Here is a 26,601-nt window from a genome sequence, read left to right on the forward strand (position 1 = left end):
AACGATCTTTGTCACACTGCAGTCCAGACTACTGGGAACCATCAACTCATAAACCATCATGGCATCTCTCTCCAAGCATATTGCATCATTTTTGCTACAGCTAGAGCAGGCGATATTCCCTTCACTAAGGCCAACAGGTAAAGTGTAGCATCAATCCCACAGCTAATACCTCCACTGCTAATAACCCTAACTTTCTTGTCTAAACTCAATTGTTCCTTCACATATCTGAAATTTAAGGAAGCAGGATTCGGTATGATAGTTGTTGGGATATAGGATGGCTTCTTCGCGGTATATGCGTCGCAGATAATTTTGAGTTTCGGAAGAGTGAGAAAATGCGTCGTAGCGTTCAGACCCGAGAATATACCCGCAGAGCCAAGAAAGAGTGCTCCGGTACATATTGACATTATTATCCGCCGGCTCTGTAAACGAGATGATGGACCAAGTCGTGAAAATTCTTTGATGATGTTGAGCATGTCTGAGAATGTACTATCTGTATGTGGATATAGATGAGGAAAGATATCGTCAGAAAGACCACCGGGTTGGATGAGAATATCATAATTCTCGAGGGTTTCAAAGGCTGTGAGGAAGGAGATGTGACGTTGGATCTTTGCTCCTTCGGCTGAAGTGATGATATCATTTTGAGCTGCGATTGTAAGTTTGAAAGGATCTGCGCTGAGTGCGACATTCCCTAGCACGTCAAGAGGTCCATGAATATCAAGTGTGTTGAAAGTGTCATATGCGAGGAAAAGCACCGAGACTTGAGATGATTCTGGTGTGCCCTCCATTGAGGTATCTGGTTTGAGAGCCATTGAAACAGGGTATAGCAAAGCGCCCTCCAGAATCTAAGGATAGATTAAGAGAGGCTTCGACTCTTATGATGATTCAATGTGTATGAGCTGAGAGTCGCGTCTGGGTCATACGAAGAATGCCAAAATCTAGACTCCGGTGAGACGAAATTTGACTCAGCTTACCTATTACCTACTTTAACCTATGAGTGAGTCTTCTTCTGATGAGCGGTGTGATGGGTTTGCAAAACAAATGGTTTGATATGACCACAATATATCTCTTGACAGGAGAAGACATACGCGATCATCTAAACAAGAGAATTGCCAAGGCGCTAAATTACCCCGCGCCTGGTAAGCATTGAATTTCTGAGCTGATGCGAAATGGTAACATGCAACATATTGTTACAATGATAGGATCGATGATGCTTCTTTAGCTACAACATTTCAATTTCTCATACGAGCATTCAACAGAACTATCTCGGCCGTTTCATGTTGTTCTCAATACACAGAAAAGAACTCTACGCAGAGACATAAGCGATGGACGAAAAAAGATACAAAGAACGCCCAAGTTAAACTGCTCTGTATATTAAAAACCGGGTCACGGTTTTTTATGCTGATAGTCCTTTATGTAGATCTCACTATGAGGTACAGTATGCATGGCATGAGTTAAGACCTGCAGTACAGTAGGGCGCCTTCGTGGGCAACCGAGTAATGGAATGAATTCCTACAGAGGCTTATGACCAATCTAGTGATCTGGTCTGCACTCTTCAACTTTATTGCTCCAAATATTATTACAATGGTTCATACTCCAGATAATCATAACCAGTTGTTTCTTGAGATACAAAACATAGAACTGTGTTAAGCAGGACATCCGCCCAGTGACAGAATCATGTCGCCGATTGCTTGGCGTTAAACTCGTGCAGGTCAGCATGCACAAATAGTCTCGTGTACTACATATCGAGATACGAGGAGCATGAGTTTTTCATAAGTCAGTGAAGTGTTCCTGGTCTTCAGAGCTGACTCTCGCAGTTCGTACGGACATTCGGGTGGTGAGACATTTGGGATAGGGCATTCCGAACGAGTGTTAAAGTGGCGTCTTTAGCTGGATGAGAACATGGCATCATGATCGGATTGGTTAATGTTATTTTTTATGCAATAGAGAAGTTTATGAATGGCTTTCGTCGTGATGCAGAGGGTGGCAAAATCAAAAGGTGCAATACACGGTCGGTTGCTAAAGATGTGAGAAATCAATGTTAAGGGAGAAAGAATTACGACACCTGCTCTGATGAGGGCTTTCATGCTGCAAGCACTTCTTTTTCTCTCTCTTTTGTTCTTCGAAATGATGCAGACGATTTGCACCTATTATCTACTTCTCTTCTTTGCGTTGTTGCTTTCTCCCCGATCCACTTCCTCTGGTTCGAATGCAAGCATGGGCCAGACTAATCTTCTCCATAATGAAACATAGAATATGTTCCATGTTCCATGTTCCATGTTCCTGGATACACAACAGTGGGGGGTAGAACCAGGTAGGTCGATCAAGAGCAATGCTGTTATCGCAATTGCGCATCCATCATCAAAATTGGCACAAACCCCCGTATCGTGAAACCAGCTGACTTGGTGGATTGTAACTAGAAATGTTATTCGTTTGCAATTAATTAAATACATGATATGCGCCTTTCACCGCGTCTTCACGCCTTACATTTGACAACTGATGACGTGAGGAGCAATGTAGCAAGATAAGGATATTGCACTGCACTCTTATCCAATTACTGCGGGGTATAAGTCGCATTCACCCCTTTGACATATATTCGGAATATAAGCATTTTTCCAAATTTAAAGACATACAATTCTCTATCATAAAATAACAGATTTCTAGGTAAAAAGGCTACTCACGTGTCTCCATTAAATTATCAAGATGTCATCAACTTACACGACGACCTCTACAGCCACCCGCAAACCATACCATGGTTCCTGCCACTGCGGACTAATTCGCTTCGTGATTTTCATGAGCCTTCCACCACCCGTGATCGAAGCAACGCCTTCTGCAAAAACTACCGTGCGCCTCCGCAAATGCAACTGTACCACCTGTCATAAAATGGGTCTTTTCCATATCAGACTTCCGGATTCTCCAAATGATTTCATGCTCCTAAGTCCCACCGGAATGCCGCATGAACAAGGTGGATGGCAGGATCAGGGAATGAGAAATTATCAATGTTTTGACAAAGAGCTTAATTGGTGGTTCTGTGGTATATGTGGTGTGAGACCTTTCGCAACTGGATTGAATTTTCAAAATGGAGAAATAAGGAAGGTAAATTTGAAGGAACTCGGAGTTAACGAGGTTGACGGAGAGGAAGTTGGAGAGGGTGAAAGAGAGGTTTGGATGTGTCCGAAGGAAGGAGAGGTGGATGGGAAGCGAACTGAGTGGATAGAAGGCAAGACGGGATATTTGTCTGTGAACGCCATCGCATTGGAGGTGGGCCAGGAAGGATGTGATCTAAGGGAATGGCATGAGAAGGGATGGATTAGTTACCTCGATATGTTGGATCTGAAGGAGGAAAACAGACTGGGTAGGCCATGGAGGGGCGGAATGTATTGAGCTAATGGTAACTATGAGATACCATACGAGGTATATTCCATCCATTGTAGGGAAGAAGACGAGGTGAGATAGGTTCACTCTGAAAATTGCGCATGTGCGATGTTTCATGAAATACAATTTATGACTGCTCAACAGAGGGGATATAAACTAGCTAAATACAAAAAGAAAACGCAAAATCACAATTTACTGGGTACCCAATTCGGTTTCCTCTTCTCCACGAAGCTCCTCACTCCTTCCTTCATGTTTGGCCCCTTGTCCATCCTACTATACCAGTTTTGTTCAATCAATCGAGTCCCTTCCTCCGCACCAACACCTTCCCATCCCATCTTAATACCTTCTCTACTCACAATAACACTGTCTGGACTATTTGCTGCTATCAGCTCCGCCAGTTTGATTGCTTCCTCGACACTCTTCCCCGTTCCTACGACCCGATTGACCAATCCCCATTCCATCGCCTCTTCAGCCCCAAGCGTTCTTCCCGTTAACGCCATTTCCATAGCTCTTTGTTTTCCTACCGTCCGAACTAACCGGGTCAATGCTCCAGCAAGGGCCACAACTCCAATCTTCACCTCCGGCAACGCAAACACAGCATGAGATTCTGCAATCACCATATCCGCATTTATGATCATCTCACAGCCACCTCCAAAACATATTCCGTTCACAGCACATATGATAGGTTTCTTTCCACCTCTCCGACTTAAACCTCCGAAACCAGATGTTGGTAATGAACGAGCTTGACTTGAGGCAGAAGTAGATAACGAATTATTGGAATCCCACTCTTTGAGATCTGCGCCTGCACAAAAACTCCTCCCGACACCCGTCAAGATGGCACATCGAAGACCGGGTTCAGCGTCAAACCATCTGAAAACCCGATCGAGCTCGTTATGGGTAAAGGTATCGAGGCAGTTGAGCGATGAAGGTCGGTTGATGGTTATGAGGAGAGTCGAAGCTGTTGGAAAGGATAGCAATGTGTTTTTGAGGGGCGTACCGGTAGACATATTGTGGGATTTGCGATGGCGGGGTATAGTTGAGGGATGTGCAGAGTAGAAACTGGAGATAAGATCAGGAGAGCAAAAGGGAAAATTGTGCAATGATTATCATACAGATTTTTAATTTACATACCTAGTGCTTAGATCTGCTGTAGCTGAAAATGCGTTGTCAATGATGGTGTCTCCATATTTTGTGGAGAAGATGCCGAAACCTCGGCAAACTTGCCACAGGTCCGCAGGGGCATATATCATAGCCTACAGCCTAAACACTTGAATTATCTCACTGTACTGTAAACTATTTTCATGGATTGGATATATCATCGACCTGTACAATCTTCTAAATTACAATAAGAAGAGTTATTGTTCGACCTTCAGAAAAGTTTAATGCCAAGTAAGCAAGAGCAGCAACAGGCTCAGTATCTTCCTCTAAACCTGGCCTCAATTCACCAGGCATTCTCGTCGTCACAGTCACATAAGCCGATCTCAATATATATAGAGTACTGAGCATAGGTACAATCTGACAGGAGTCCCATCTCCCGAAAATGCCTTTGCTGGTTCCTTTGGCCATTCTTCAACATAGTTTCCAGGTTGGCATCAAGATGTTGAACCCGCTTCTGACAAAGAGGATATAGCTTTAGCTATCGATTCGATCGGGTTCTATCTGAATGGTTCCTGGTCTATATCAAACTGTTTTCTGTGAAATTGCATCTTTTTTTTACGATAATTAATGATATCGTAAGTCACACTGACGGGAAGGGATGTCTCGGGTCATCTTCAAAGGTCTTGCCGTTCGCAGCTTCAATGATGGACTTTGACGAAAGGTAGAGGAGTGGAAACACACTTTCACATGCTGGTATAAGTGCTATGATATAATCCCCCATTTTCTGGGGAGACAGGCCACCTGCTCTAACCCAAGGCAACAAACGTGATGAACAATCATTTTTTACCAGAAATGAATGCCGTTTCTGCTCTAGATTTATTGGGCGGATAAGTATGAGATCTCGATCTGCTTTCACCTGTTCAAGACGAATCTTGACAATCATTTCAGCAAAGTGTGCTGGCTATCTTCTCATATATGTTGGTAGAATTGATCTGTACACATTCACATCAGATAAATCCATGTATCCTGCAGCTCTTCCAATTGTATCGATGTGACTGTTAATTGGCCAGTCACACGACCTCAAGTCAGGAAGTCTAGTTTTCCTTGAGACTTCAAAATGCAGGTAAACTCTGCCCAGACCTCTATTGTGAGATTTGCCGAAGACAGCATTGGCCCATACGCCCTTTTCCTGCCCTACTGCAGCAGCATGTGCTGCTCTGCATTCACTCGAGTTCGATAAAGAGACTTGGACGGTTGGTGTATAATGCACAAGTCCCCCAAGGATCGGATGTTTTGAACATGTCAAGGCAACTAAAGTTCCAGACATGCTGAACTCTTCCCTTGCTGGAGAACAGTGAGTGCAACAAGAGCAGCAGCGCCCGTCATGTTAGTCTGAGGGCAGCGGGTTCGCTTGTTGAGACGATATGTAATGGTTTTGAACATCGAAGCTTGATATGCAGCTGTGAGTGAAGTCTGGACACAGCCGATCCAACTAATGAGCCACAAGGCAAGCAACCTACTTGAATTCGTGTAGCCATGAGATTGTCTACACTCGGCCCCATGAAAGCACGTAGATAAACTACATGGATGCCAAATGGTATTGCATTCTTACACCTAGGCACCTGCTAGTTGCAAACAATACTACGCCAACTCTTCGGTGGGTCAGATTTAGTCCAGGAGTTCAAGTGATGCCGACATCTAATCCATCCATCAAACTATGTATATACATATATGACTGAAATTTCCCAACGAGTAAGATCCGGCTCGCAGCCAATTATTCAGCAGCTTAGGGGATAACTGAGATAAAATTCGGCGTGTATTCGGTCTATTGATTAAGTTGTGCGTTGCAATTTGAATCAAGAGTTGAAGCTTTCTGAATTCTGAAACGCAGCCCGGGACATCGTAAGCCGCGCTCCATCCTTTGAAGTAACAAAAGGCATTGATATCCAGGATTCGGATGTTATTTACTTCTTATGGGCTCCGACGACTTCAATCGATCGTCTCAGCCATAGTTTTGACTTTGAATAACCTTTCCTTCAGCCTGTGATATGCAACCGTTCAATTCAGTCCTACCATAGGTGTTGCCATTTCCACGTCAGCTTAGTCTATCAAAATCCTCATTTCTAGATGTATCACGGCTATTAGACTAGCACCAGATATTTTCCTTGCTACGAGAGAATAATGGGCGTCTGTTGTGTTGCTGTTGGTATTGAAATATATGAGCGCGCGCGGTTATTGTGTATGCCTGGTGGAGGGAGGGAATGAGTATCGGATAATCCATATTGATGAGCTTTAAATGTCCATTGTGGTAGTTGGATGGTTGAAGATGAGAGGTTGTGTGGAGGGGAAAGGGGTATTTAGGTGACTAGAAAGCTGTGGTACCTATACTCGTAGATCTTCCTGTTGTGCGTTATGGTGATAAATTCTATATGACCAGAAAATCCAGTACTTATATCTCTGTGCAACTTAATCTGTCATATGTCGAGACACAATCTTTCCATCACAAATTTGGCGTCCTCATTTTTCTTTTAGATACATGAAGCGTTCTCGAAGCGTTACTATGTACGTTCTCTGGGTGGCTCTGCATGTTTCAACTCCGGATTTCTAGATGCCGACCGAATCTTGCGTTGTTGTTGCTCTCTTGAATCCAAAATCTTAATTTTAAAGAAGAGATCATTATCGCCATCTTGATGTACAGAAAGTGCAAAACCAGGTGAATCTTTCGAGGCATTAGTAGAGAATTCTTGCGCTTGCTTCAATGTGATTTTGTGAACGAGCGAATTTGTAAAAGTTAAAGAATGAGAACCATAAGGAGTCAAAAATAGTCCTTTATTGCGGGCTTTAATGATATTATCAAGTCGATTAACTATTTGTTGGCCTGAATCGCCAAATTCCTTCTTGACAATGGGTACGATTCTAGATGAAGTATAAGATTGAGGTAGAGGTTCTCCTCCGGGTGGCGAAGAATGACTATGTTGAGATTTTGGTTTGGGCGGGGAACCAGCCATTATGTTGATAGTTGATTTGGAATATCAAGAACGTAATCTGAGGGTTGAAGTTGATCACCTCAGATAGATGACCAGAATTTGAGGAAATGGTGTTGATAATGAATCTGAGGTTTGAAATGTTGGTTGATGCTCTGATCTTGTTAGAAAGTATAGATAGAAAGTTAATGTTATTATGAGCGATTATATAAATAATATATAGTGTTTATATCTTAAAGCTTACTAATGTTTGAGAGCTATATTATAATATTAACAAGTTGTTACTGGAATTTAAATTAGGCAACTGTAGTCATCCCTAGATACAACCCAATTCCAGACCATGGCATTGCAATTTTAGGCAATATATCTATTTGAGTGCCTACTACCGTCCATAATATGAGAGTGCTTAATTACATGCAAAGTTCCAAGATGATTGATTCAACTACTGAGCGCACAAGTACTATGCTAATGTGATTTGACTAGAAGTGAGTAATGTCATGATATGAGCCAAAATTCCCCCTTCATTTCTTTGTTTTACGTATTTATTCAACACACAATGAATCAGAAGTCATTAAATCTTAGTAAATCTGACGGTGATATTAGAAAGGCCATAGAAAGCATAAAAATTATACGATTTACTTTGGTTCGAAGTGCTGTCATTTACTATAAGATTCTAAAATCCACTCTCATAAATCGAATAGCTGAACAACAATCACACTCTTAAGGTCACGAATCCTTTTACAAGCTTTCCCATACAGAATAGAAAACTCTTACGGTTCTTGATTCAACATTTCATGCTCATTGCGCATTTCATATGAGCTCAGAAAATTTTCAAGGGAGACTCGCGTACAGTGTATGAGCCTAGAGATCACAAAAGGGGGTAGAGTTCCTAGACGATTATAGTACATTGACCATACTCTGTGTATGCCAAGCAATTGTACCACTAAAGACTTCTCTATGTGAGCGATATGTATTTCCAATCTTAAATGTTATATCTAAATAATGTCGAAGTATATGCTGTGAGACGACTTTCATTTGCACTATTACAACCTGATTGAACCCGGGCACAAGCGGTCGGCTATGCATTGACTTCATGGATGCTCGGTAGACATATTCCCACATTTTTTCAGAAATTTAATTTTAATTTCATTTTCCACTCGTGAATGCCACTAAGCGCCACAAAATCAGACGAAGATCTGTCACTGTTACATATGACTTTCTGAACGATAAGTTGGAGTTATACAAAGAGAAGATTTTTCTTGAACTTTTTGCCCGGAGGGACTGATTAGAGAATCGAGATTAAAAACTGCAGAGTCTCTCCTTATGTATATTAAGTTCTATAGTCTGGATTTTAGAGGGCCACACACTCTTCATCTGAGGCTGCTTGGTGAGAGGGTGAAAATGGTTGTTCATTACTTTCGAAGATACATGTTTAATTACTTTTTCAAATGTTGGTATCAACTTGGTTGATAAGTATAAGTACTTTAGTCTATTATGGTTGTATTCGTTCTTGATCATTATTATCTATGGGAAGCTAGTATTTAATATAGTAGAAGTGCTAGCGCTAGTGTATGCGCTAGTGCAATACAGTGCCCTCTTTTGATCACATGATCGATATCCCGACACCAAATAATGAGAATGAAGGGGGAGAAAGAGAAAGCTAATTGACGAGTTGATGGGTGTTAAGAAAGTACTTTGGAAGAAAGGCTCGCAATGCAAGCAAGGAAGGACAAACCTACTAGTTTGTACAGACATCTGTTGAATCAGTTTCACGAGCATAACAAGCTAGGGGAGAATGACATATACGAAGACGAATACTGAGGTCAGAGTCACGAGATGAAGAGAACTTAGATCTTGTTTAGATGTACAACTAAAACCTACCGAGCAAGAGAACAAGTGTATATTTGCAAAACAGGTCGGTTATTCAGATTACTATTTGAGGAACTTGCACAAAAATATTCGAGAAAAGCTTGCACTGATGAGATAAAAAGGATCAAGTCTTTTGCCAATATGTGATTGGTGCTTTCTCCCAAACAAAACACTTGTTAATGAATCATGAACCATTATAACATGAGAGGTATAATACAATACAACAATCTAGACATAGACTATTACCAACACAGCCATCCTCGAATTTTTTCCTATTTCGCTTCTTCCATCTTTTCGCTCTGGCAGAAACTTCAAAGTACCTCAATGATACCTAGTAGCATGAAAGACAGAGGAGCATCATTAGCGAGCTCATGACAGCATCGAGTAGAATTTAAAAGGAGAGTCTGGAAGAGCTGCACATCAAGCAAGAATTGAAAACTACACAATAAATGCACCAAGAAAATTCAAACTCATCCCATCATGAAGAAACACATGACTCCGAACCCAAGCAAGTCTGCCCCCTCGTTTGTATCTACACGCCAAGACGAACCGGTCGTGTCTCGGTCCCGATAATACATCACAGGATAGAACCCATATCACATGTCACATGTTAAATCTCACATAAACCCCATCCCAAATCAGTCAGTCAGCCGAGCAACCCCTGTCTAATTCCCCTCTTCTCGCCCACACTATCTTGGGATCTTCGATATCTAGATTAATACCAATTCTTTACTCTCCCTCGGGCAAGCCGCACCGCAAGCCGCGCTCGCATAATAATCTCCTTCCGTATTGAATTCAATTGAGCTGCACATCAATATTTCTTTACCAAACTTCTTGCACACTACATCTATTCAAATGAAGACAAGATCTTTAACGGATACGAAAAATCAATACTGAGCACTTGTGCTGCATCCGGAGTACACGAAGCTGCCATCCGCAATTAATGGAAGGAAATACATATTCCACAACACATTTTCCTGCTAATTCCCGATTGTTTTTATTCATCTGATGTGTATAGACATTTTCGTGGTTCGGTAAGCTGCACGGAGTACCTGCCATCCATCCATTTTGCTGTCCTCCCAAAAATTCAATTCACGAACCGAGCTCCCGAGATGGTGTGCCTGCAGGGAATAAACGATGTGGTCCATTACTAAATTATGCAAGAGCGTTAGAGATCTAGATTTGGTGTTTCTTCACTTCGTAGACATATGTGGGAAGACCATGAATGCAAATGCTAGATATCGGACCAGTCGAACCAGTCATCCTTTTTATTAGTAGCCACAAATATTAAGATTTCATGCAATTTTGGGTGCCGATGTCACCCTTCAGTGGGAATTCATGAAGAAAACAGGTACCCGACCGGATAAATGACTTTTAATATTTATCCGCACAATTCAATATGATTGGTCATATATGAAGTCGCCGCAACATCCGAGTAGTGTGCATGTGTCTATGAAGATTTACCAATTTCAATTCTTCAAGTATTGACTCACGCTTCGAATGGAATCGACAAAGCTCGTTAGATGAAAATAGAAAGGTATAAGATTAAAAACTAAAGACTAGAAACTAAATGCGTGACTGTAGATATGACGTCATAAGATATACATCCGTAAAGACTATCCGTAACGACCCCCAATGCCTTCACTATCCTGTTCCTTCAGCCAAATACCCACTCGAGTGCCGTCATGATTCGTAAATTTTTCACTTTTCCTTCCGTGGAAACTATGTACTTGTAATTGCCCCTTTGACTCTACTCATCCAGTTTCTCTTCAAAATTACTCTTCCTCCTCGTTTCAGGCGCCGGCACATTCTGTGCAGCATTGCCCCCAACACTATCCGGACCAAAATAATGCTGCCTCCCTTGCCCCACCCCCTGCGGTGGCGTTAATGGACTGACCAGTCCGGGCCTCTCAATCTCTTGTTCAATTCCACGCTCCTCATGTGGTCTCTCAATCTGTATCTCAGGCGTTGGTAGATTCCCATAATCTCCATCTACACTTACACTCGCGTCACTAATTTGTCTTAAGTGAGTTCTTTCACTTTCAGTAACACTACTCAAATCACTATGAATTCTCTCCCTCGTGGCACCTCCTACCTGTTCGTTGAGTGTCACACTATCTGCGCGAGCAGGAGATATTGGAGAGGATCTTGGGCCCGAGCTTCGAGAGACAGTACTAGCATGCGAGTGATTGGAACCTGCGGATGGAGAATGCGTGATGGGAGTTTGGTTACGAGAAATGTTGTTCCAAACATTAGATTTAGGGGAAAGGGGAACAAAGCCTGTGTTGTGGAGTTCGGAGGGCTGAGATGTATCTACAAGGTAAGATTGGTTAATTTCTAATCTAAAAATCAAGGGCTGAGGGGTCACATACCCATCATCTCGTGAAATTGTGTATCACCTGGCATTTCGGCAGCAAATACGCGTGTGTGATCAGTATCAGCTTCCGAAGATACCGCATTGAGTTCCGTTTCATCAGTTGTGACTGTAGGAGCCTTTACATCTCTGGGGGTAGAATAAAGCCATCGGAGAGTACGCCGGCGATTTTCATACAGAGTTCCAGCTTCACTTTGGCGATCTGCTCGCGAGAGGCCAAAAATCTTGCGACGACGATAGATGATAAAGCCTAAAATAAGAAGGGTGATGAAGAAGAGACCCAAAACGACACCTAAAACAGGTCCAAGGTACGAAGGTGTTCCAGATTTGGTAGCGATGGGTGTAGGAAGAGTTGTTCGGTTATTTGGAGGGGTTGATGAAGCTGGGGTATATGGATACCAATTTGTGATTTTGGTTGTGTTGTAGGCAGTTCCTAAGAGCTCTGTCATACTTGAATTTGTGAACCCTCCAGATGGTTTAGTTTGCGAGGCGCTACCAGTCCCAGAACCTCCGATCACAGATACGACTTGACTGGGTACAGTGTAATTACTCCAGACCAAAGGGTCATAGGAGTCCAGCCATTGCGGGTGACTGAGATTGAATATTTGGATCATACCACCTTCAAGGCAACGTGGAATCTCAGTAGTGAGAGCGGCATATCCACCCAAAACGATCATTTGATCAGGATATGGTTTGACACACTTGTGTCCAGCCCGACCGTGAGTATCGCTTCCAGTGTAAACTTTCGTCCAGATGAATGAAGGAATCGAAAGAACATAAACATCATCCGAGAAAGCTTGCGTGGGGTGAATACCATCATAGCCTCCATACCAATATATGTTATGGCTTGAACCATCTTCGGCTGATGCAACTACGGTACATCCTTGGGTCAACGCCCCTGGAGAGTTTCCTGATGTTTCTTGTTCGTACCAAACTTCTTCAGCGATGTCGTAAATGGAAACAGTTGTCATGAAGCCGGGACTTATTTGACTCTATTGATAATTAATAAACATTTTACAGAATGGCAAAGCGACAACTCACGCTTTGTTCGTTGATAGATGCATTGTTGACCTGGACAATGCTAGAATAAGATGGATCGATGACTCCACCAACTGCGACCAATATTCCCCGATCCGAAACAGGAATCCAGGCAATTTCAGGATTAGCACGGCCAGGAACAGTCGACGGTAAAGAGTCATTTGACCATTTGGGTGCGGTTTGACTCGCCATATCAATGCTAATCAAAGTTTGAGATGTCACATTTGCCAAATAAGACGCATTTCTCGCGCCTGGCTGTTTATAAATGGGTCCAAAGTTTGCCGCCCTGTATCCCGAAAAGTAATATCCTAGATTTTCGGATGGAATGCTAACGGCTCCTCCGTACGTCACATATCTTGTCAAGCCTGTTGGTAGGTCGGCTTGTTGAAAGCCAAATTTGAATTGTTTGAAAGGTGTACCATCTGAATAGACCTCGTATGATATGGCAGCGTCTGCGTCTGGCGTTGAAAAGGCATCCGTGAGAGACAAAAGCCCGCCATAAGTGTACCATTCGTCGTCGTTTGCAAACATTGCCCCATCAACGTAGTTTGGTCCGAGATTACTGGCGGATCCTCCATTCGGAGCCTTGGAAATATTCGTAAAGATAGTAGAGATATTGTCTGATGTGTGAAAAGGAGTGCTAAAGTTGAGAAGATATACGAGTCCAAGTGGATTCCCTTGAAAGAAGTAAGTAAAGTCTACATATTCGAACATCTGAACTTACCATCGGGGCGGGGATCACCGTATGTCCCATCGCTCATACCAGGCTCCCAGTACAATTCTCCTCCATCAATGTAGAAGGTGTCTCGTACCACCGCAGCTAGTATCGTTAATTGCTGTTGTAGTGCAAGAAAATTAAACGTTCAAACGTCATGTTCGCAGAAACGTACCTCGGGGCGATGTCCAGTAACACATTGTCGTATTTACCTGACCTTCAAGCCATCCCGCTTCTTGTCCCAAACATAATGGGACGAAAGCGCCAATCCAATAGATGAAACTCGACCGAATCATTATGATTAACAATTATGAAGGTTGGAAACGCTCTTTTGCGTGGTGCCCTCTGGATTGAAGATTGAAGAGGCCCGGCGCATCGCAAAACAACTTGTATCGTGGATGTACCTGCACTAGACTTTTTTCTTCCCTTTACCAATAAAGATCAATAAAGATTGTTGCCACTTCCGCCACCAAAACCAGCGATGCCTTGACTTTAATGCCTGATGTTCATCGAGACCGAGCAAAAATTCGGTATTCAAAGATGACAATTCTTCTGACTGTATCAATCAATGCACACGCACGGAAAGGAAAAAATGCGACCCTACCATCGGTTCAATGGCCTCTCATGAATCTGCCCGCTCTGGGTGGATTAATGGAGATCGACTGAGGATTGGTGGGGAGAATGCTTGAACTTGCATGCTGCAACAGCAGGGTAACTTAACGGACGATTTGACAAGGTATGAAATATTGATACGGATTAGGACTTAGCCTTCAACATTCCCTGCAATCCATCAGTCTTGTGTGGGTGGAAAATAATTCAGCTGATGCCAACGCAAACTCATCCGATCTCCATCGTACCCAACGAAAGAGCACCTATAGCTAGTTTCAAGAAGATATAAATATAAGTTGTGTCTTCACTTCCAACACGAACGGGCGTTGAAAGTGGCAGATAATTATCAGAAACCAGCAGATTGATGGTTTACTGAGTCAGTTTCATAAGAAACTACATTTTTGGTGTCTCACGGGTAGTTGCTGGATCATATAGTCAAGAAACGCCGCGAGTGTACATCGGCATTCTGCACGTGTGCAGCGATGCGATGTACTCTGTAGGAAGCACGATGGCGACAATCACATGGCTCGGCAGAAGGTTCCTTCTCAAGTTAGGACTGCGAAAGTAGGAAGGAAGTAAACGGGTCAATGTTGGTGTTGGTCGTTGCTTACGGGGTCGAGGGAATCTTTCACTGGTATCCTCTTTCTGCCTGATGTGGGCTGCATAGCTCGATAAGAAATTTAGTCAGATAAGACAATGCGTTAACCCCAATCAGGTAATTAGCTTGTGGGACGGCAATCCACCCTGATTCCGAATCATTTTATCTGCTCAGTTGACACCAGGTAAATTACAGTTCGATTTTGATCCGATGAAAATCTCCATCTAAATTCAACATACATCTCTAGATTTCATTTATTGGACCAAAAGCCTTGTTAACAACGCTAGCCCTGAGTTCTAGTTGCTTCAACACGCGTTGTCATAGCCGAGCTAGCATTCATATCAGAGAGTACGTACATTGATTGAGCGAGATGTATGTCTAGAGTGTATTTTTGGAATCCTACCAAGTTCTAGATTAATCTTTTGATATTCATGCCCAAGCCCTTCTTTGGCCAATGGGCCATCCCCATGTAAGCCTCTACAACTTCTTCCTATATAATTCTCCGCCGCATGCTCTTAGCTTAGCAGCCGCTTGCTCTGGGGTGATATCTCTTTGTGGTTCGGCCATTAATTCATATCCGACCAAGAACTTTCTCACGCTTGCACTTCTAAGAAGAGGAGGATAGAAATGCATATGCAAGTAAGAAGCATTGATCTCCTCTTCAGTACCTTCCAAGGGAGCTTGGTGAATGCCGGAGCCTATGTCGGTTAGCTAAAACTTCCCGCTCCACAATAGAAGAAAACGTGGGAGGGATATGCGCAAATACTCAAGAGAAAATGAATGCACAATGAGAATTGAGGGTACTCACTGTAAGGAAAGCTAGTCTCAAACAAATTATCGTATCTTCTCGTGACTTCCGCAACAGCCTCCGCAAATCCCAATTTCTCTGCATCGTTCAAATCAACCAGACCTCTTTTATGTGTCTTGCTAATGATCATGACCTCAAATGGCCAGGTTGCCCACCATGGACAAACTACCAAGAAGCTCTCATTCTGAAATACGATTCTTTCTTCTTTTTCCATCTCAAGCTTGACATAATCTTCCAACAAATGTCGTCCAGAATTTTCCTGGCGATATTTAAGGAGATTAACGAGTTCGGAAGCGGGCTCTTCGGGTAATCCGGTTGTAGTCCATATTTGTCCGTGGGGATGGGGATTCGAACAACCCATTGCCGCACCTTTATTCTCGAAGATTTGCATCCATTTGTACTGTTGATTTGGGGCTCCGATATTATGGCCCGAGGGTGCAAGGGTAGTAGGTTGAGCTACACTTGCCAGGGGTGAGGAAGGAGACAAATGTGCGGCGTAGATCTCTGTCCATGTTTGTATCACGGGAAGAATCTGAGCAGGAGTGAGGTCTGCGAGTGTGAGGTTGTGCGAAGGAGAGAATGTTAGAACATAGCATTTTCCTGTAACGGGCTCCGCGCGTAGGAGAGTGTTCGAGAGATCTGTATTTTTACATCATTTGTTAGATGTCGTCTTGGTATATGGAAAGAAAGGTAAAGCATCCAAGTTAGGAGATGGAAGGACTGAACAATAGGAGGGCAAGACGACAAACGGACCTTTTGATTCCCCATCCTGCGTATACTCAGCTTGAACCTCTTTAACCGCACTGTAATCATTCACAAAAACGAAAGTGTCTTTATATTGTGGGTTAGAATCTCCCTGGGCGCGTTTGTTTCCTGGACATAAGTAACACTATAAGATACATTAGTCTGCGGCATCTAACTCGGGAATATCTTCGGCATACCGCAGCATCATATTCCGGAAGTGTAATCTTCGAAGCCGCTTCTTGCTGTCCTCTTTCATATATGTTAGTATTTATCCGGGGCGAATCTTCATGTTTTCAGAAAGATTCCAAAACTTACTGCCATGGTCTCTTAGTACGATGAGGGGAGACAAGAAGCCAAGTACCCCGCAATGGGTTAAATCTCCTGTGTGAGATGTCGTCTAGGATCTTTTCTGGCATATTTCTTTTTGGATTTCGAGGTAACGCCGAAATATGTACAGATTTGTTGTTGCAAAAAGAAGTTTTCGATTTTCTTTCCAATGAAAAAATTCAAAATAAACAAATACCTACTAGGTAGTAATCTTACCTATGTGGTTCCTTCCAAGATTTTTCCTATTTCGACCTTCCACTTTTGGTTGCTCGTGATGTTACTCCGCAAAATCGAATGAAATGGCGGGGCTTAACTATGTTCGGTTGTTTATCCGCGAAGTGGGGTGATGGGGATTTTAGAGACTCAGAGGAAAGCAAATTACTTTTGGGCAACCACAACAAAATCCCATTAGTATATCGTGATTCATGAGGCTCTAGATGAGTCTGGTAGGAGGTGATGTGGTAATATCATCAAGCAATTGATGTATGTTTTGTTTGTATGAGTAAGCACTGAGCAAGGTATGTTATACGTAAATCAAGATAGGAATAAATCACTGGTGGAAGTGAATGAGGAAATCTATGAACATGTGTAGTATGTTGATGTGAAAGTGTGGTGAAAGTCCATGGTGCGTGGGCGAAGTATGGTAAAATGGATACGAGGATATTGATGAAAAGATGTTGTATGCCATAATGAACGAATTATGAGGTTTCAATAGAATTGAGGATGGCATGGGTCTAACGATTTTCCTTGAAAGGGTGCTTAAGCGAGTATTCCATATTTCATTCCTTCATCGTCGAATGATAACGATAGCTGATGCATATTTGACCAATCATTGCCGTAATGTATGATCCACCAAGCCACCATTTGACTCCACTTACTGTACCTCGCACCAACCACCTCTTATTTTCTTTCCGTTTCTCGACCTCCCACTCGACCTCCATACGACCTACTCTCGGCTCCTTCATCCATTATCCATTTGCTACCTCTACTTCTACATGTGTAAACATCGTAAAATTGAGGCAACGAAAGGCTAGAAGCGATCACCTGCATATTCGGTCGTATGCAATCGAGGCACCATGATGACGATTGCGAGAGTGAAAAGTGGAAGAATGAACAAGTAAAAAGTGCTGCAGTGAGATTTTACCTAACAGCCTCAAGACCCTCTTCCTATTCATTCACCCAATACCCAATACCCAACACTCACCACCCCCCTCTACCAAGTAAGCAGAATTCCACTGAAAGTCCAACATGTTCTCCACTGCCACTCAGCCTCTCATCACACTCTGTCACCTGTCAATTTCTTATTCAACCGCTTTGCAGATTCTTTTGACAACAGTTGGTAGGCCACAAAAAATCTCCATGGATCATTAGATTCAGCCAAACTACCCAGCTACACGGAATCGCCCCCAAAATAGACATGGCTGCAACTATCTGGCAAGGTTAAAATCCCGGGATCTTACTTCCCAACAGTAAACAAACATTTTATTAACATGCCATTCTGAAAAAAATTGTTCGGTCCTGCAAAGAAGGTGGCAATCCGTTGTACGAAAGAATTTTCCGAAGGAAAAGGGCATGAACGACATGGTCTTCTTGCTCCGATATCATGTAGTGATAGGCGAAATTCATCCTCGTAATTCTCGTCATCCAAGGGATTGCATTGGATTTATAGATCCGCTTGCCAAGATGCATATCATTTTCTGTTGGACGATAGTATACAAGGATCGTATGTTTAGTCAAGGGTAGATACAGCATGCACAGTAGAATGTGTTGTCTTATTGAGGCTCATGGTTTTTCTTTTTCTTTTCCCGCGTTGCTCTCCCAGAAAATTGCCCTGTCTCGCCTGCTCTAGTGTCAGTAAGACGAAAGATAGATCTTCCATTTCTTTCTCAAATCACCACATAGCCCCTGTGCTAATCCATGTACTACCCTTCGATTTTATTATCTCCTCCCTTGGCCCTGTATCTTTGCCATGTCACGAAGTTGATATTCAAAGTGATTTGTCAAGGTAACGTGGTGTATTCGTAGGTTCGTAATGTCTAGGGTCCCCTAGCTCTTTTCCATTTTGAGGTTTTTCTCTCAGAACAATATCGTCTGGACTTTTCGCTCGTTTTACTTGTCTCTCTTGTTGTTCAACTAGTCCTCGTGGGCTTTCTGCACCGCTTCGGAATTCTTTTTAAGGTTACCTTGGCAATTAGATGGCTGTTAAAATTGTTAATTGACTTTTTAATTGGTCGCAAATCGCCTCAATTGGTCTTTTCCGAACCTTCAGCCTTAGAGCTGACGCACCTTGGTCGTATATTATAGTCAGGCACATCAACTAATTAAAACTACCTGCAGTCAATCGTTCCTGAACCAAGTAACCGTCGTCTCTTTTTCTCCGCTCGCTGGAAAAGATCTCAGCATTATTGCTGTTATCTACACTATCGTTAGTCTACATCTACAGGACGGTATTTGAAAATGGTATCCAATTCTCGGATCGGAGTACTAGTAGCGGGGTTGATTGGGGTTGTACAAGGACAGTATCTGAATACAACCGCGGCGATTGTAACTCCAATAACGCCAGAGGGACAAGGACATTATTCAACGTGCGAACCAAAGACTGTGACTATCACGTCTTCCGGAGGTGGATATGGGTCATGTCCCACACAAACCGTTACATCAACCCAAGTATCTGTATCGACAACTACATGTTGGGAGACTACGACAATTGAGTGAGTTCCAGCCGGCGGAAGCAAAGTGAAGATATGCTAAACGCGATCTAGCAAACCAACTACAATTGTCTCAATATCAACATCTACAGCATATCAGAATCAAACTGTGAGCGATCTTCTATTTGGACATAGGGATAATCATTGACTGGGAGGTAGACTACAAAAACAATTATCTCGGAAACTGGAGGTGGTTATGGGCCTGGGACTACAGTGAGTTGGGTGCATGATGGAGCACACAAAATGACATCCAATTAACTAGAAAAAGGTTACAGAGACTGTTACTCTTACCGCGAGCTCTGCCCCAAGTGGTGGATATCCATATGGAGGGAGTACTGTGAGTGGATTAGATTTGAGAAGTCAAGAAAACGGTTTATTGATGGATTTTAGATTACGGAGACTATCACTCAGAATCAGACTGTAAGTTTTGGACTGACTACGATTCAACGGTATAGCTCCGCTGCTTACACAACTAGATAACTAAAACCGTCGGTGGTTATCCAACCGCGAACCAAACTGTATGAATTTACATCATCATCGTCAAGAGGACAAGGGCTGATGTATAATAGATTACGGAGAAAATTACTGAGACAGAATCTTTCACGACAACGTGAGTATTTCAAATTGGTTTATTAATCGAGCATTTTCAATGTCTGGGTCACTCTCAACATTCAGAAGAGGTTGAATGCTCCGGAGTTTTTGACTGTTGGATTGTAGTTCAATCGAGGATTCCATTTCAATGTTTGAAGCAATTCCAATATTTGGAAAGAGTTGAATGTTTGAGATTCTTCCATTGCTAGACTGCAGCCCGGAATATTGGATATCCTGCCGAAGAACTACAATCATGAGATAGCTATGACTCGTTGCACGAAGGCTCAATACCAGAAGCATGGCTAATTTGGCTCCAGTGTTCCCGGGATCATTTCAGCGATTACGACCCTGACGGATGTCATCACAGTGGTATGTATTCTAGGCTTTGCTTTAAAGTTTATAAACTGATATCGAAAATAAATAGACCAACATATCTACAGCTAGCTTTACCGAGACTGATCTTGTCACAACGGTAATTAGCTCTGAGATCCCTTAATTTACCCATACTAATTCTCATTTTAGACTAAAAATTACAATTTCACTGCTACTCAGGTGGATCGCACAACTCAAACTAACACCATCACTGATGAGGAGACTACAACAAGTTTCATTTGGCAGACCACCATATTGACAGATGTGATCACGACGTCGATCCCATATACGACCACTTTGATTAATAGTTATGGATATCCAATCACAATAACTAAGTATAGTACTCTGACCACTACTGAAAGATATACTTCTAGTTTTACTACCACGACCACTCAGGATCATACAACTACAAAACTAAAGACGGTAACAACAACATGCACAGAGTTTGTTCCTGTATTCATAACTAAAACGATAAGTGGGTCTCTTACGACGATCACATCGTATTCCGCAACGACTTTCACCTCACTTATCACGACTGGCACGACGGATTATGAGACAGCTACGGTTACATCAAAAACAACTGATTACGTACCAACAACAATATATCAGCCTTCGACGTATACTACTACCCAAGATGTGACTGTCATTTCATCATATCCTGTGACTGTTATTAACAATTATACACTATGGGAAACTACAACGAAAGTCGAGGTATCAACATATGAAACCACGAGCACGGTTACTTCAACGACTTCAATACCTTCACCCACAACGATTGATGTTTATATCACCACTACCGTTGATCATCTCTTCACATCTGTCTCCACATATACCTTGAACACAAGCTATCCGATAACTGTTATTTCCGACCACTCTACTACTTACACTCAATATACCACCGAGTATTACACTAGTCGGGAAACAACTACATTCTCTACGACGGAAACGGATACTGAAACGGATTATGTGACTACAACCTCATATGTACCTACTACGACTGTCTCCACATCCTTTATAACTACTAGTATACCATATACTGTTATATCGTCAACAACTTTGTACATTTACAGTACTCAAACTTCCCTGATCACCCTTACGACTTCCGTACCTACCACCATCACAGATATTTCGACTTCAGTATCAACTGATTATGTGATTACGACCTCATATGTACTTACCACAACCATCTCTACCTCCTTGATTACCACAAGTATACCTTATACCGTCGTTTCCTCAACAACGCTATATATTTACAGCACTGAGACCTCTTTGTTGACTCTCACAACTTCTGTACCTACCACTGTCACGGATATTTCGACTTCAATCTCAACTTCCGTATTAATTTCTGATTTTTACGTCTATACGACTATAATTGAGACCTACAGCACGACGGACACTTCCTATATAACCACTTCTTATCCATACACTGTAAGTGAGACAATTATAAGCGATATAACCCACAGCTTCACGGATTATATTACTACGACGATAATAGATTTATCGACTTATGTCAGCCTTTCTACTCTTACCACGAGTGTCATCGTTCCAACCACTACTACACAACTTTCTTTGGTCCCAACAACCATTACGGATTCATATTTTTCCACGGCTACAGTTACGAAGACGACTTCATATCCGTTCACTGTGATATCCTCAACGACCGAATACAGATACAGCACTTACACGACGGTTTCAACGTATACTAAGACGAGTACAAAAACTACTTCAATTCCATACACCACAACGGAGGAAATCTTGGTACCAACTACTACGACCAAAATTTCCCTTGTTCCAACTACAATCGTCTCTTCATATTTCTCCACCTCAGTTTTGACAGTTTCCACATCTTATCCTTATACGGTCTATCAAACTATCATTAGTTCAACGACTTACTATTCTACCTCTTATATAAGTACGACTTACACGACAATACAGGAAGTAACTTCTGTATCAACACTCACTACTTCAGTCCGTACCCCTTTCCAAAGGAATTTGTGATCAAGTACTGATTTTCCATTAGGTGCCCACGACAACAACCGAGACTAGTGTGATTACTAGTATAACTTCGGTATACGCCCCTATCACGCAAAATTTCCAGCTTTAGCTAATGAAGATCCAGGTCCCTACTACGACAACCGAAACCAGCGTTTCTACAAGTATCTCAATCTCAGATATCTACTCAACGTATAGTACCACCTTGACAGAATTGACCACGATCAGCGCTACTTTGACCGAAATTAATCTTTCGACGATAACCGTCTCAACTTCATATCCATACACGGTATATACTACAGTTGTCAGCGATCATACGACGACCTCAACTCAATATGTCCCAACAACATACACGCAGGTTATATCCACGACACAATATGTTCCAACAACTTATACATCCTTGATTACGAGATCTGAAAGTAAGTAGCTATTTTAAAATTATTCAGGCTGTTGACTTACCGAAAAATAGCAACCACGGCCACAGCAACTGTAACAGATAGTGAGAGTGAGTACCTTTCAAAGTGTGAGAGTCGGATATAAGAACTGATTGGAATACAGCAACAACCGCTAGCTACACAACCACTAATTTCCAGAGTGAGTTAACATATCATATGCTTCTGTCGTGTACAATGCTGATCCGATTTAGCTACTACCACAACCGCAATATCTAGTAAGTTCAAAGCTGTATAAAGCCTTCTAATTTATACTAATCTTCCAGCCGCAACGCTTACCTCGATCGATGTCATTACATTTCCTCCCATTACCCTTACCACTTCAATTTCTGGGACCCCAATCACGATAACAGAGCCCGCATCAACCATATCCGTTACCAAGACGATCACCTCTGAGCTATTTATCACTTCTCTGGTCACCCTTCCTGCAAGTACTGTTACATCGGACATCTATTTTACTACTTCAGGTAAAACTCGTACCATTGGTTTTCTAAATTCTGTGCTAATGATGTCTAGTTCCTGGCCCAACAATTACGACTTCGATATCAGGATCTTTGACTACGATTACCTTACCTGGTTCCACCTCCGTTTTGACAGTTTCAGGCCCAACGGTAACATCCAACGTTTACGTTACCACCTCACGTAAGTAAATCAACAATGCTAGATAGATTTCAAACTGACTTGGTAAAGTTCCTGCTCAAACCATCACGACTTCTTTATCCGGATCTTTAACTACCATCACCTTACCTGGTAGCACTTCTGTTTTGATAGTTTCTGGCCCAACAGTCTCATTATCCGGATCTTTGACGACTGTTACTCTCCCTGCAGTAACATCAATTCAAACAATCCCTGGACCTACATTTACAACATCGATATCAGGATCCCTGACAACTATAACCCAGCCAGGTAGTACATCAACTATAATCCTTCCGGGATCAACTATAACCTTGCCTGGATCAACAATTCCTGGTCAGACTATAACTTTACCAGCCTCAACAGTTACTCTGCCAGGATCGGTTACCACTCTCCCGGGACTGACTACTACCATTCAAGGGTCAACCTTCACGGCTCCAGGGCAGACAATCACTTTGCCTGGGTCGGTAACTACCCTCCCTGGATCTGTAACAACTCTTCCCGGCTCAACCATAACCTTGCCCGGATCGACAATTCCTGGCCAGACCATCACTCTACCAGGCTCAACAGTCACCTTGCCAGGATCGGTTACAACACTCCCAGGACAAACTACTACCGTTCAAGGATCGACTTTTACAGCTCCAGGACAAACAATAACTCTACCAGGATCAGTAACTATCCTCCCTGGGTCGGTAACTACTCTCACTGGGTCTTTAAGTCTTCTTCCTGGGTCTACCATAACCTTGCCGGGATCGGTAACCACACTTCCCGGGCAAACTACTACCATCCAAGGATCTACTTTCACAGCCCCAGATCAAACAATCACCTTACCAGGATCGGTAACAACCCTTCCTGGTTCAGTCTCAATCTCAACTGTGACGCAATCCATTGCAGGCTCAACAGTGACCCTCACTCAAGCAGGATCAACCGTGATATCAACTCTTCCAGGTTCCGTCAGCATCTATCCAACGACCATAAGTCTCGGCGCAACTTTGACAGGATCAACAGCATATGTAACTGGGCCCGGATCCACCGTAACCGTAACTGAATTGATAACCTGTCCTTCGCCTACAAATTCTGGTTCAGTAATTCCTCAAGACTCCAGCTCATCAGCAGTCTTTGGATGCTCACCAGGATACGTTTGCAACCCACCCAAGCCAAATCATTGTGCTTTATGGGCTGATCCACCCGCTGCAGACTATCTTTGTGAAGCCAAATACTGTATTCCATCTCCTAACACAACCGAAGTATACTGGGCACAAAACCAAACTGGGTACTACCCACCATCAGCCGGATACTTCAATCTCAATCCCAATGCATTTGGCCTTAGCTTTGGCATTTTCATTGAGAAAGTCGTTACCGAAGTCATCATTGGTAACGAAGGAACAGAACTTGTCAAGACTTACACTACCGGCGACTGGACATCCCAAACAGATATTTCTCACTACCCAGCTGGAACCCGAACCGGACTTTCTACCTCCGCACTTGCCACACCTTCCGCTCCAGCCCGTCGCGGACTTCTTCCCCGACTCTTTGCAGGAAAGCGCAAATCAGACACCGCACATCTCCTCATCAAACGGGATTCTACTGTTGTTCCTGCAGTTTGCTACTCCACGTGTAACAATGGCTACGTTGAAGCACTCAAAGTGGGCAAATCTCCCGCTCTCTGCGATCCTGACTCTGCATTCGAATCCGATTATGACGCTTGTACAGGATGTATTGATGCAAATAGCAACACTGTGAAAGAAACACTGCAAACATACATACAACCACAATTTCAACAGTTCTTGGATTTCTGTAGTGCGCAGGCACCACAGAGTGAGATTGCGGGTAGTACGGAAACTCAGGTCGTGACCAAGACCGCAACCGTCTTACCGGTTGAGGCGAGCAGCAGTACAGTCAAGCCAGCTGCTACTACTAGTGGTTCGAGTACTGCCTCGAGCTCTAGTGCTATTGCGAGCCCAACTGCAAGTGCTACCCCGAGTGTTAGTATTACGAGCCAAATTGCACCGGTTGATACGTCTTCTGCTTCCCCAACAATAATTTCCACCGATGGCAATCCATCTGGATCTTCTTCAGCGGTAGTTAGCGTCCCGACAGCTTCTGGAAGTGGAAGTGGAAGTGGGAGCGAAAGTGGGACAGAATCTAGAACCGGAACCGGAACTGGAAGCGCATCACCATCCATAACAGCCTCGACTGTCCCCAGTGTAAGCACCACAGGCTCGAGTTCAGACTCAGGCTCCAGTGCCACATCAAATTCGGGATCTGGCTCGGGATCTGGCTCGGGATCTAGCTCGACATCCAGCTCTGATTCATCCCTTCAATCCCAAACCTCAACTCCAACTCCTACAACGAATTCGCAAAGTAGCTCTTCATCTACCAGCTCTGGATCTGCCAGCGCTTCAGGTACTGGACCTGCTCAAGGTGCTGGAGCCAAATTGGAGCCTTCAATATTCCTTACATTGATGGCGATGTTACTTGTGGGGCTCATGGGCTAGCAGTAACATAATTCTTCTTCTATTTTTTATTATTCAATTTACAGCTTCGGCATTTTATATATATTCTCACGACTGCACGACACGGATGGAACGAAATGAAACGAAACGAGCGACAGTCATATTTACGTATCATGATCAGTTTTATACGTTATTTCTCTTGTTTGGGGGGGGTATGTCTCAATAAGACATGCTCGACAAAAGACATGATACACACGTTCCTTATCTTAATCATAATCTTGACGAGGGAGAGAATGATACATTACAATCTTTACGAAAAACACGCATGCATGCATGGCATGGAAATGCCAAATCACGGTCTTTTAATTCGGTATGAATGATGAAAGCATGAACGCACGGAAAGGAAGAAGATGGATGGAGGAAGATACCCAATACACACTCATTTTATGGCGTTTTATTTGATTTTTGAAAGGGAAGGAAAGGAAAGAGGATGTGGCGAGTAGAGTAGTGGGTTGGATGGATGACTATCCTATCTATCTACTTTGTCAAGGGAAGGATAATGTTTGATTATTGGTGGTCACTTTCAGGTTGGGATAACACATGAATGAGAGATTCAAAAAGGAGGGAAGGAAGAAAAGGATGATGGGAGGGAATTTAGTGGAAAAGAGGCGACTTTCTACTTCTCATGTATATATACTTGATATTTTGATATCTTTGCTTTGAGTTTTTGAAGCCCAGAGTGGGCTGTGAAGATGGAAGCAAGTAATTAGGATGGTACAGAAGAAGCGGAAGCAAGTTTCGGATGTTTGGAAATGTCATAGCGAATATATCAAAGGCAATTCCTCAATTGTGTTGATCGAT

The 26,601-nt window shown here is 42.8% G+C and overlaps 6 protein-coding genes across 6 annotated transcripts; 2 read left to right on the forward strand and 4 right to left on the reverse strand.

The window, feature by feature from the left end:
* Positions 1–56: 56 nt before the first annotated feature.
* EAF02_012118 (uncharacterized protein) lies at positions 57–809 on the reverse strand (the record flags this gene model as incomplete). Its single annotated transcript, XM_038908166.1, has 1 exon — positions 57–809. The coding sequence occupies one exon, from the start codon at positions 807–809 to the stop codon at positions 57–59; it is 753 nt and encodes a 250-aa protein (XP_038752067.1).
* Positions 810–2,700: 1,891 nt separating this feature from the next.
* EAF02_012119 (uncharacterized protein) lies at positions 2,701–3,381 on the forward strand (the record flags this gene model as incomplete). The annotated part of the gene is made up of 1 exon (XM_038908167.1): positions 2,701–3,381. The coding sequence occupies one exon, from the start codon at positions 2,701–2,703 to the stop codon at positions 3,379–3,381; it is 681 nt and encodes a 226-aa protein (XP_038752068.1).
* Positions 3,382–3,557: 176 nt separating this feature from the next.
* On the reverse strand, positions 3,558–4,379 carry EAF02_012120 (uncharacterized protein; the record flags this gene model as incomplete). Its single annotated transcript, XM_038908168.1, has 1 exon — positions 3,558–4,379. One exon carries the CDS (start codon positions 4,377–4,379, stop codon positions 3,558–3,560), a length of 822 nt encoding a protein of 273 aa, XP_038752069.1.
* A 6,694-nt stretch (positions 4,380–11,073) lies between these two features.
* EAF02_012121 (uncharacterized protein) lies at positions 11,074–13,746 on the reverse strand (the record flags this gene model as incomplete). Its single annotated transcript, XM_038908169.1, has 5 exons — positions 11,074–11,636; positions 11,696–12,689; positions 12,739–13,412; positions 13,460–13,555; positions 13,626–13,746. 5 exons carry the CDS (start codon positions 13,744–13,746, stop codon positions 11,074–11,076), a joined length of 2,448 nt encoding a protein of 815 aa, XP_038752070.1.
* A 1,388-nt stretch (positions 13,747–15,134) lies between these two features.
* EAF02_012122 (uncharacterized protein) lies at positions 15,135–17,169 on the reverse strand (the record flags this gene model as incomplete). Its single annotated transcript, XM_038908170.1, has 5 exons — positions 16,525–17,169; positions 16,407–16,458; positions 16,219–16,354; positions 15,466–16,104; positions 15,135–15,355 (listed from the first exon to the last, which is right to left on the reverse strand). The coding sequence occupies exons 1-5, from the start codon at positions 16,623–16,625 to the stop codon at positions 15,135–15,137; spliced, it is 1,149 nt and encodes a 382-aa protein (XP_038752071.1). The 5' UTR covers positions 16,626–17,169.
* A 1,824-nt stretch (positions 17,170–18,993) lies between these two features.
* Positions 18,994–25,782, forward strand: EAF02_012123 (uncharacterized protein; the record flags this gene model as incomplete). Its single annotated transcript, XM_038908171.1, has 18 exons — positions 18,994–19,247; positions 19,299–19,353; positions 19,404–19,457; positions 19,513–19,581; positions 19,635–19,664; positions 19,721–19,762; positions 19,814–19,854; positions 20,153–20,204; positions 20,260–20,307; positions 20,358–22,175; positions 22,228–22,275; positions 22,327–22,618; positions 22,669–22,704; positions 22,758–22,793; positions 22,846–22,869; positions 22,918–23,118; positions 23,168–23,293; positions 23,342–25,782. 18 exons carry the CDS (start codon positions 18,994–18,996, stop codon positions 25,780–25,782), a joined length of 5,667 nt encoding a protein of 1,888 aa, XP_038752072.1.
* Between the last annotated feature and the right edge of the window lie 819 nt (positions 25,783–26,601).

This window comes from Botrytis sinoallii, assembly GCF_014898435.1.
Source record: "Botrytis sinoallii strain Bc 23 chromosome Unknown BSIN_040, whole genome shotgun sequence".
Classification (NCBI taxonomy): Eukaryota; Fungi; Ascomycota; class Leotiomycetes; order Helotiales; family Sclerotiniaceae; genus Botrytis; species Botrytis sinoallii.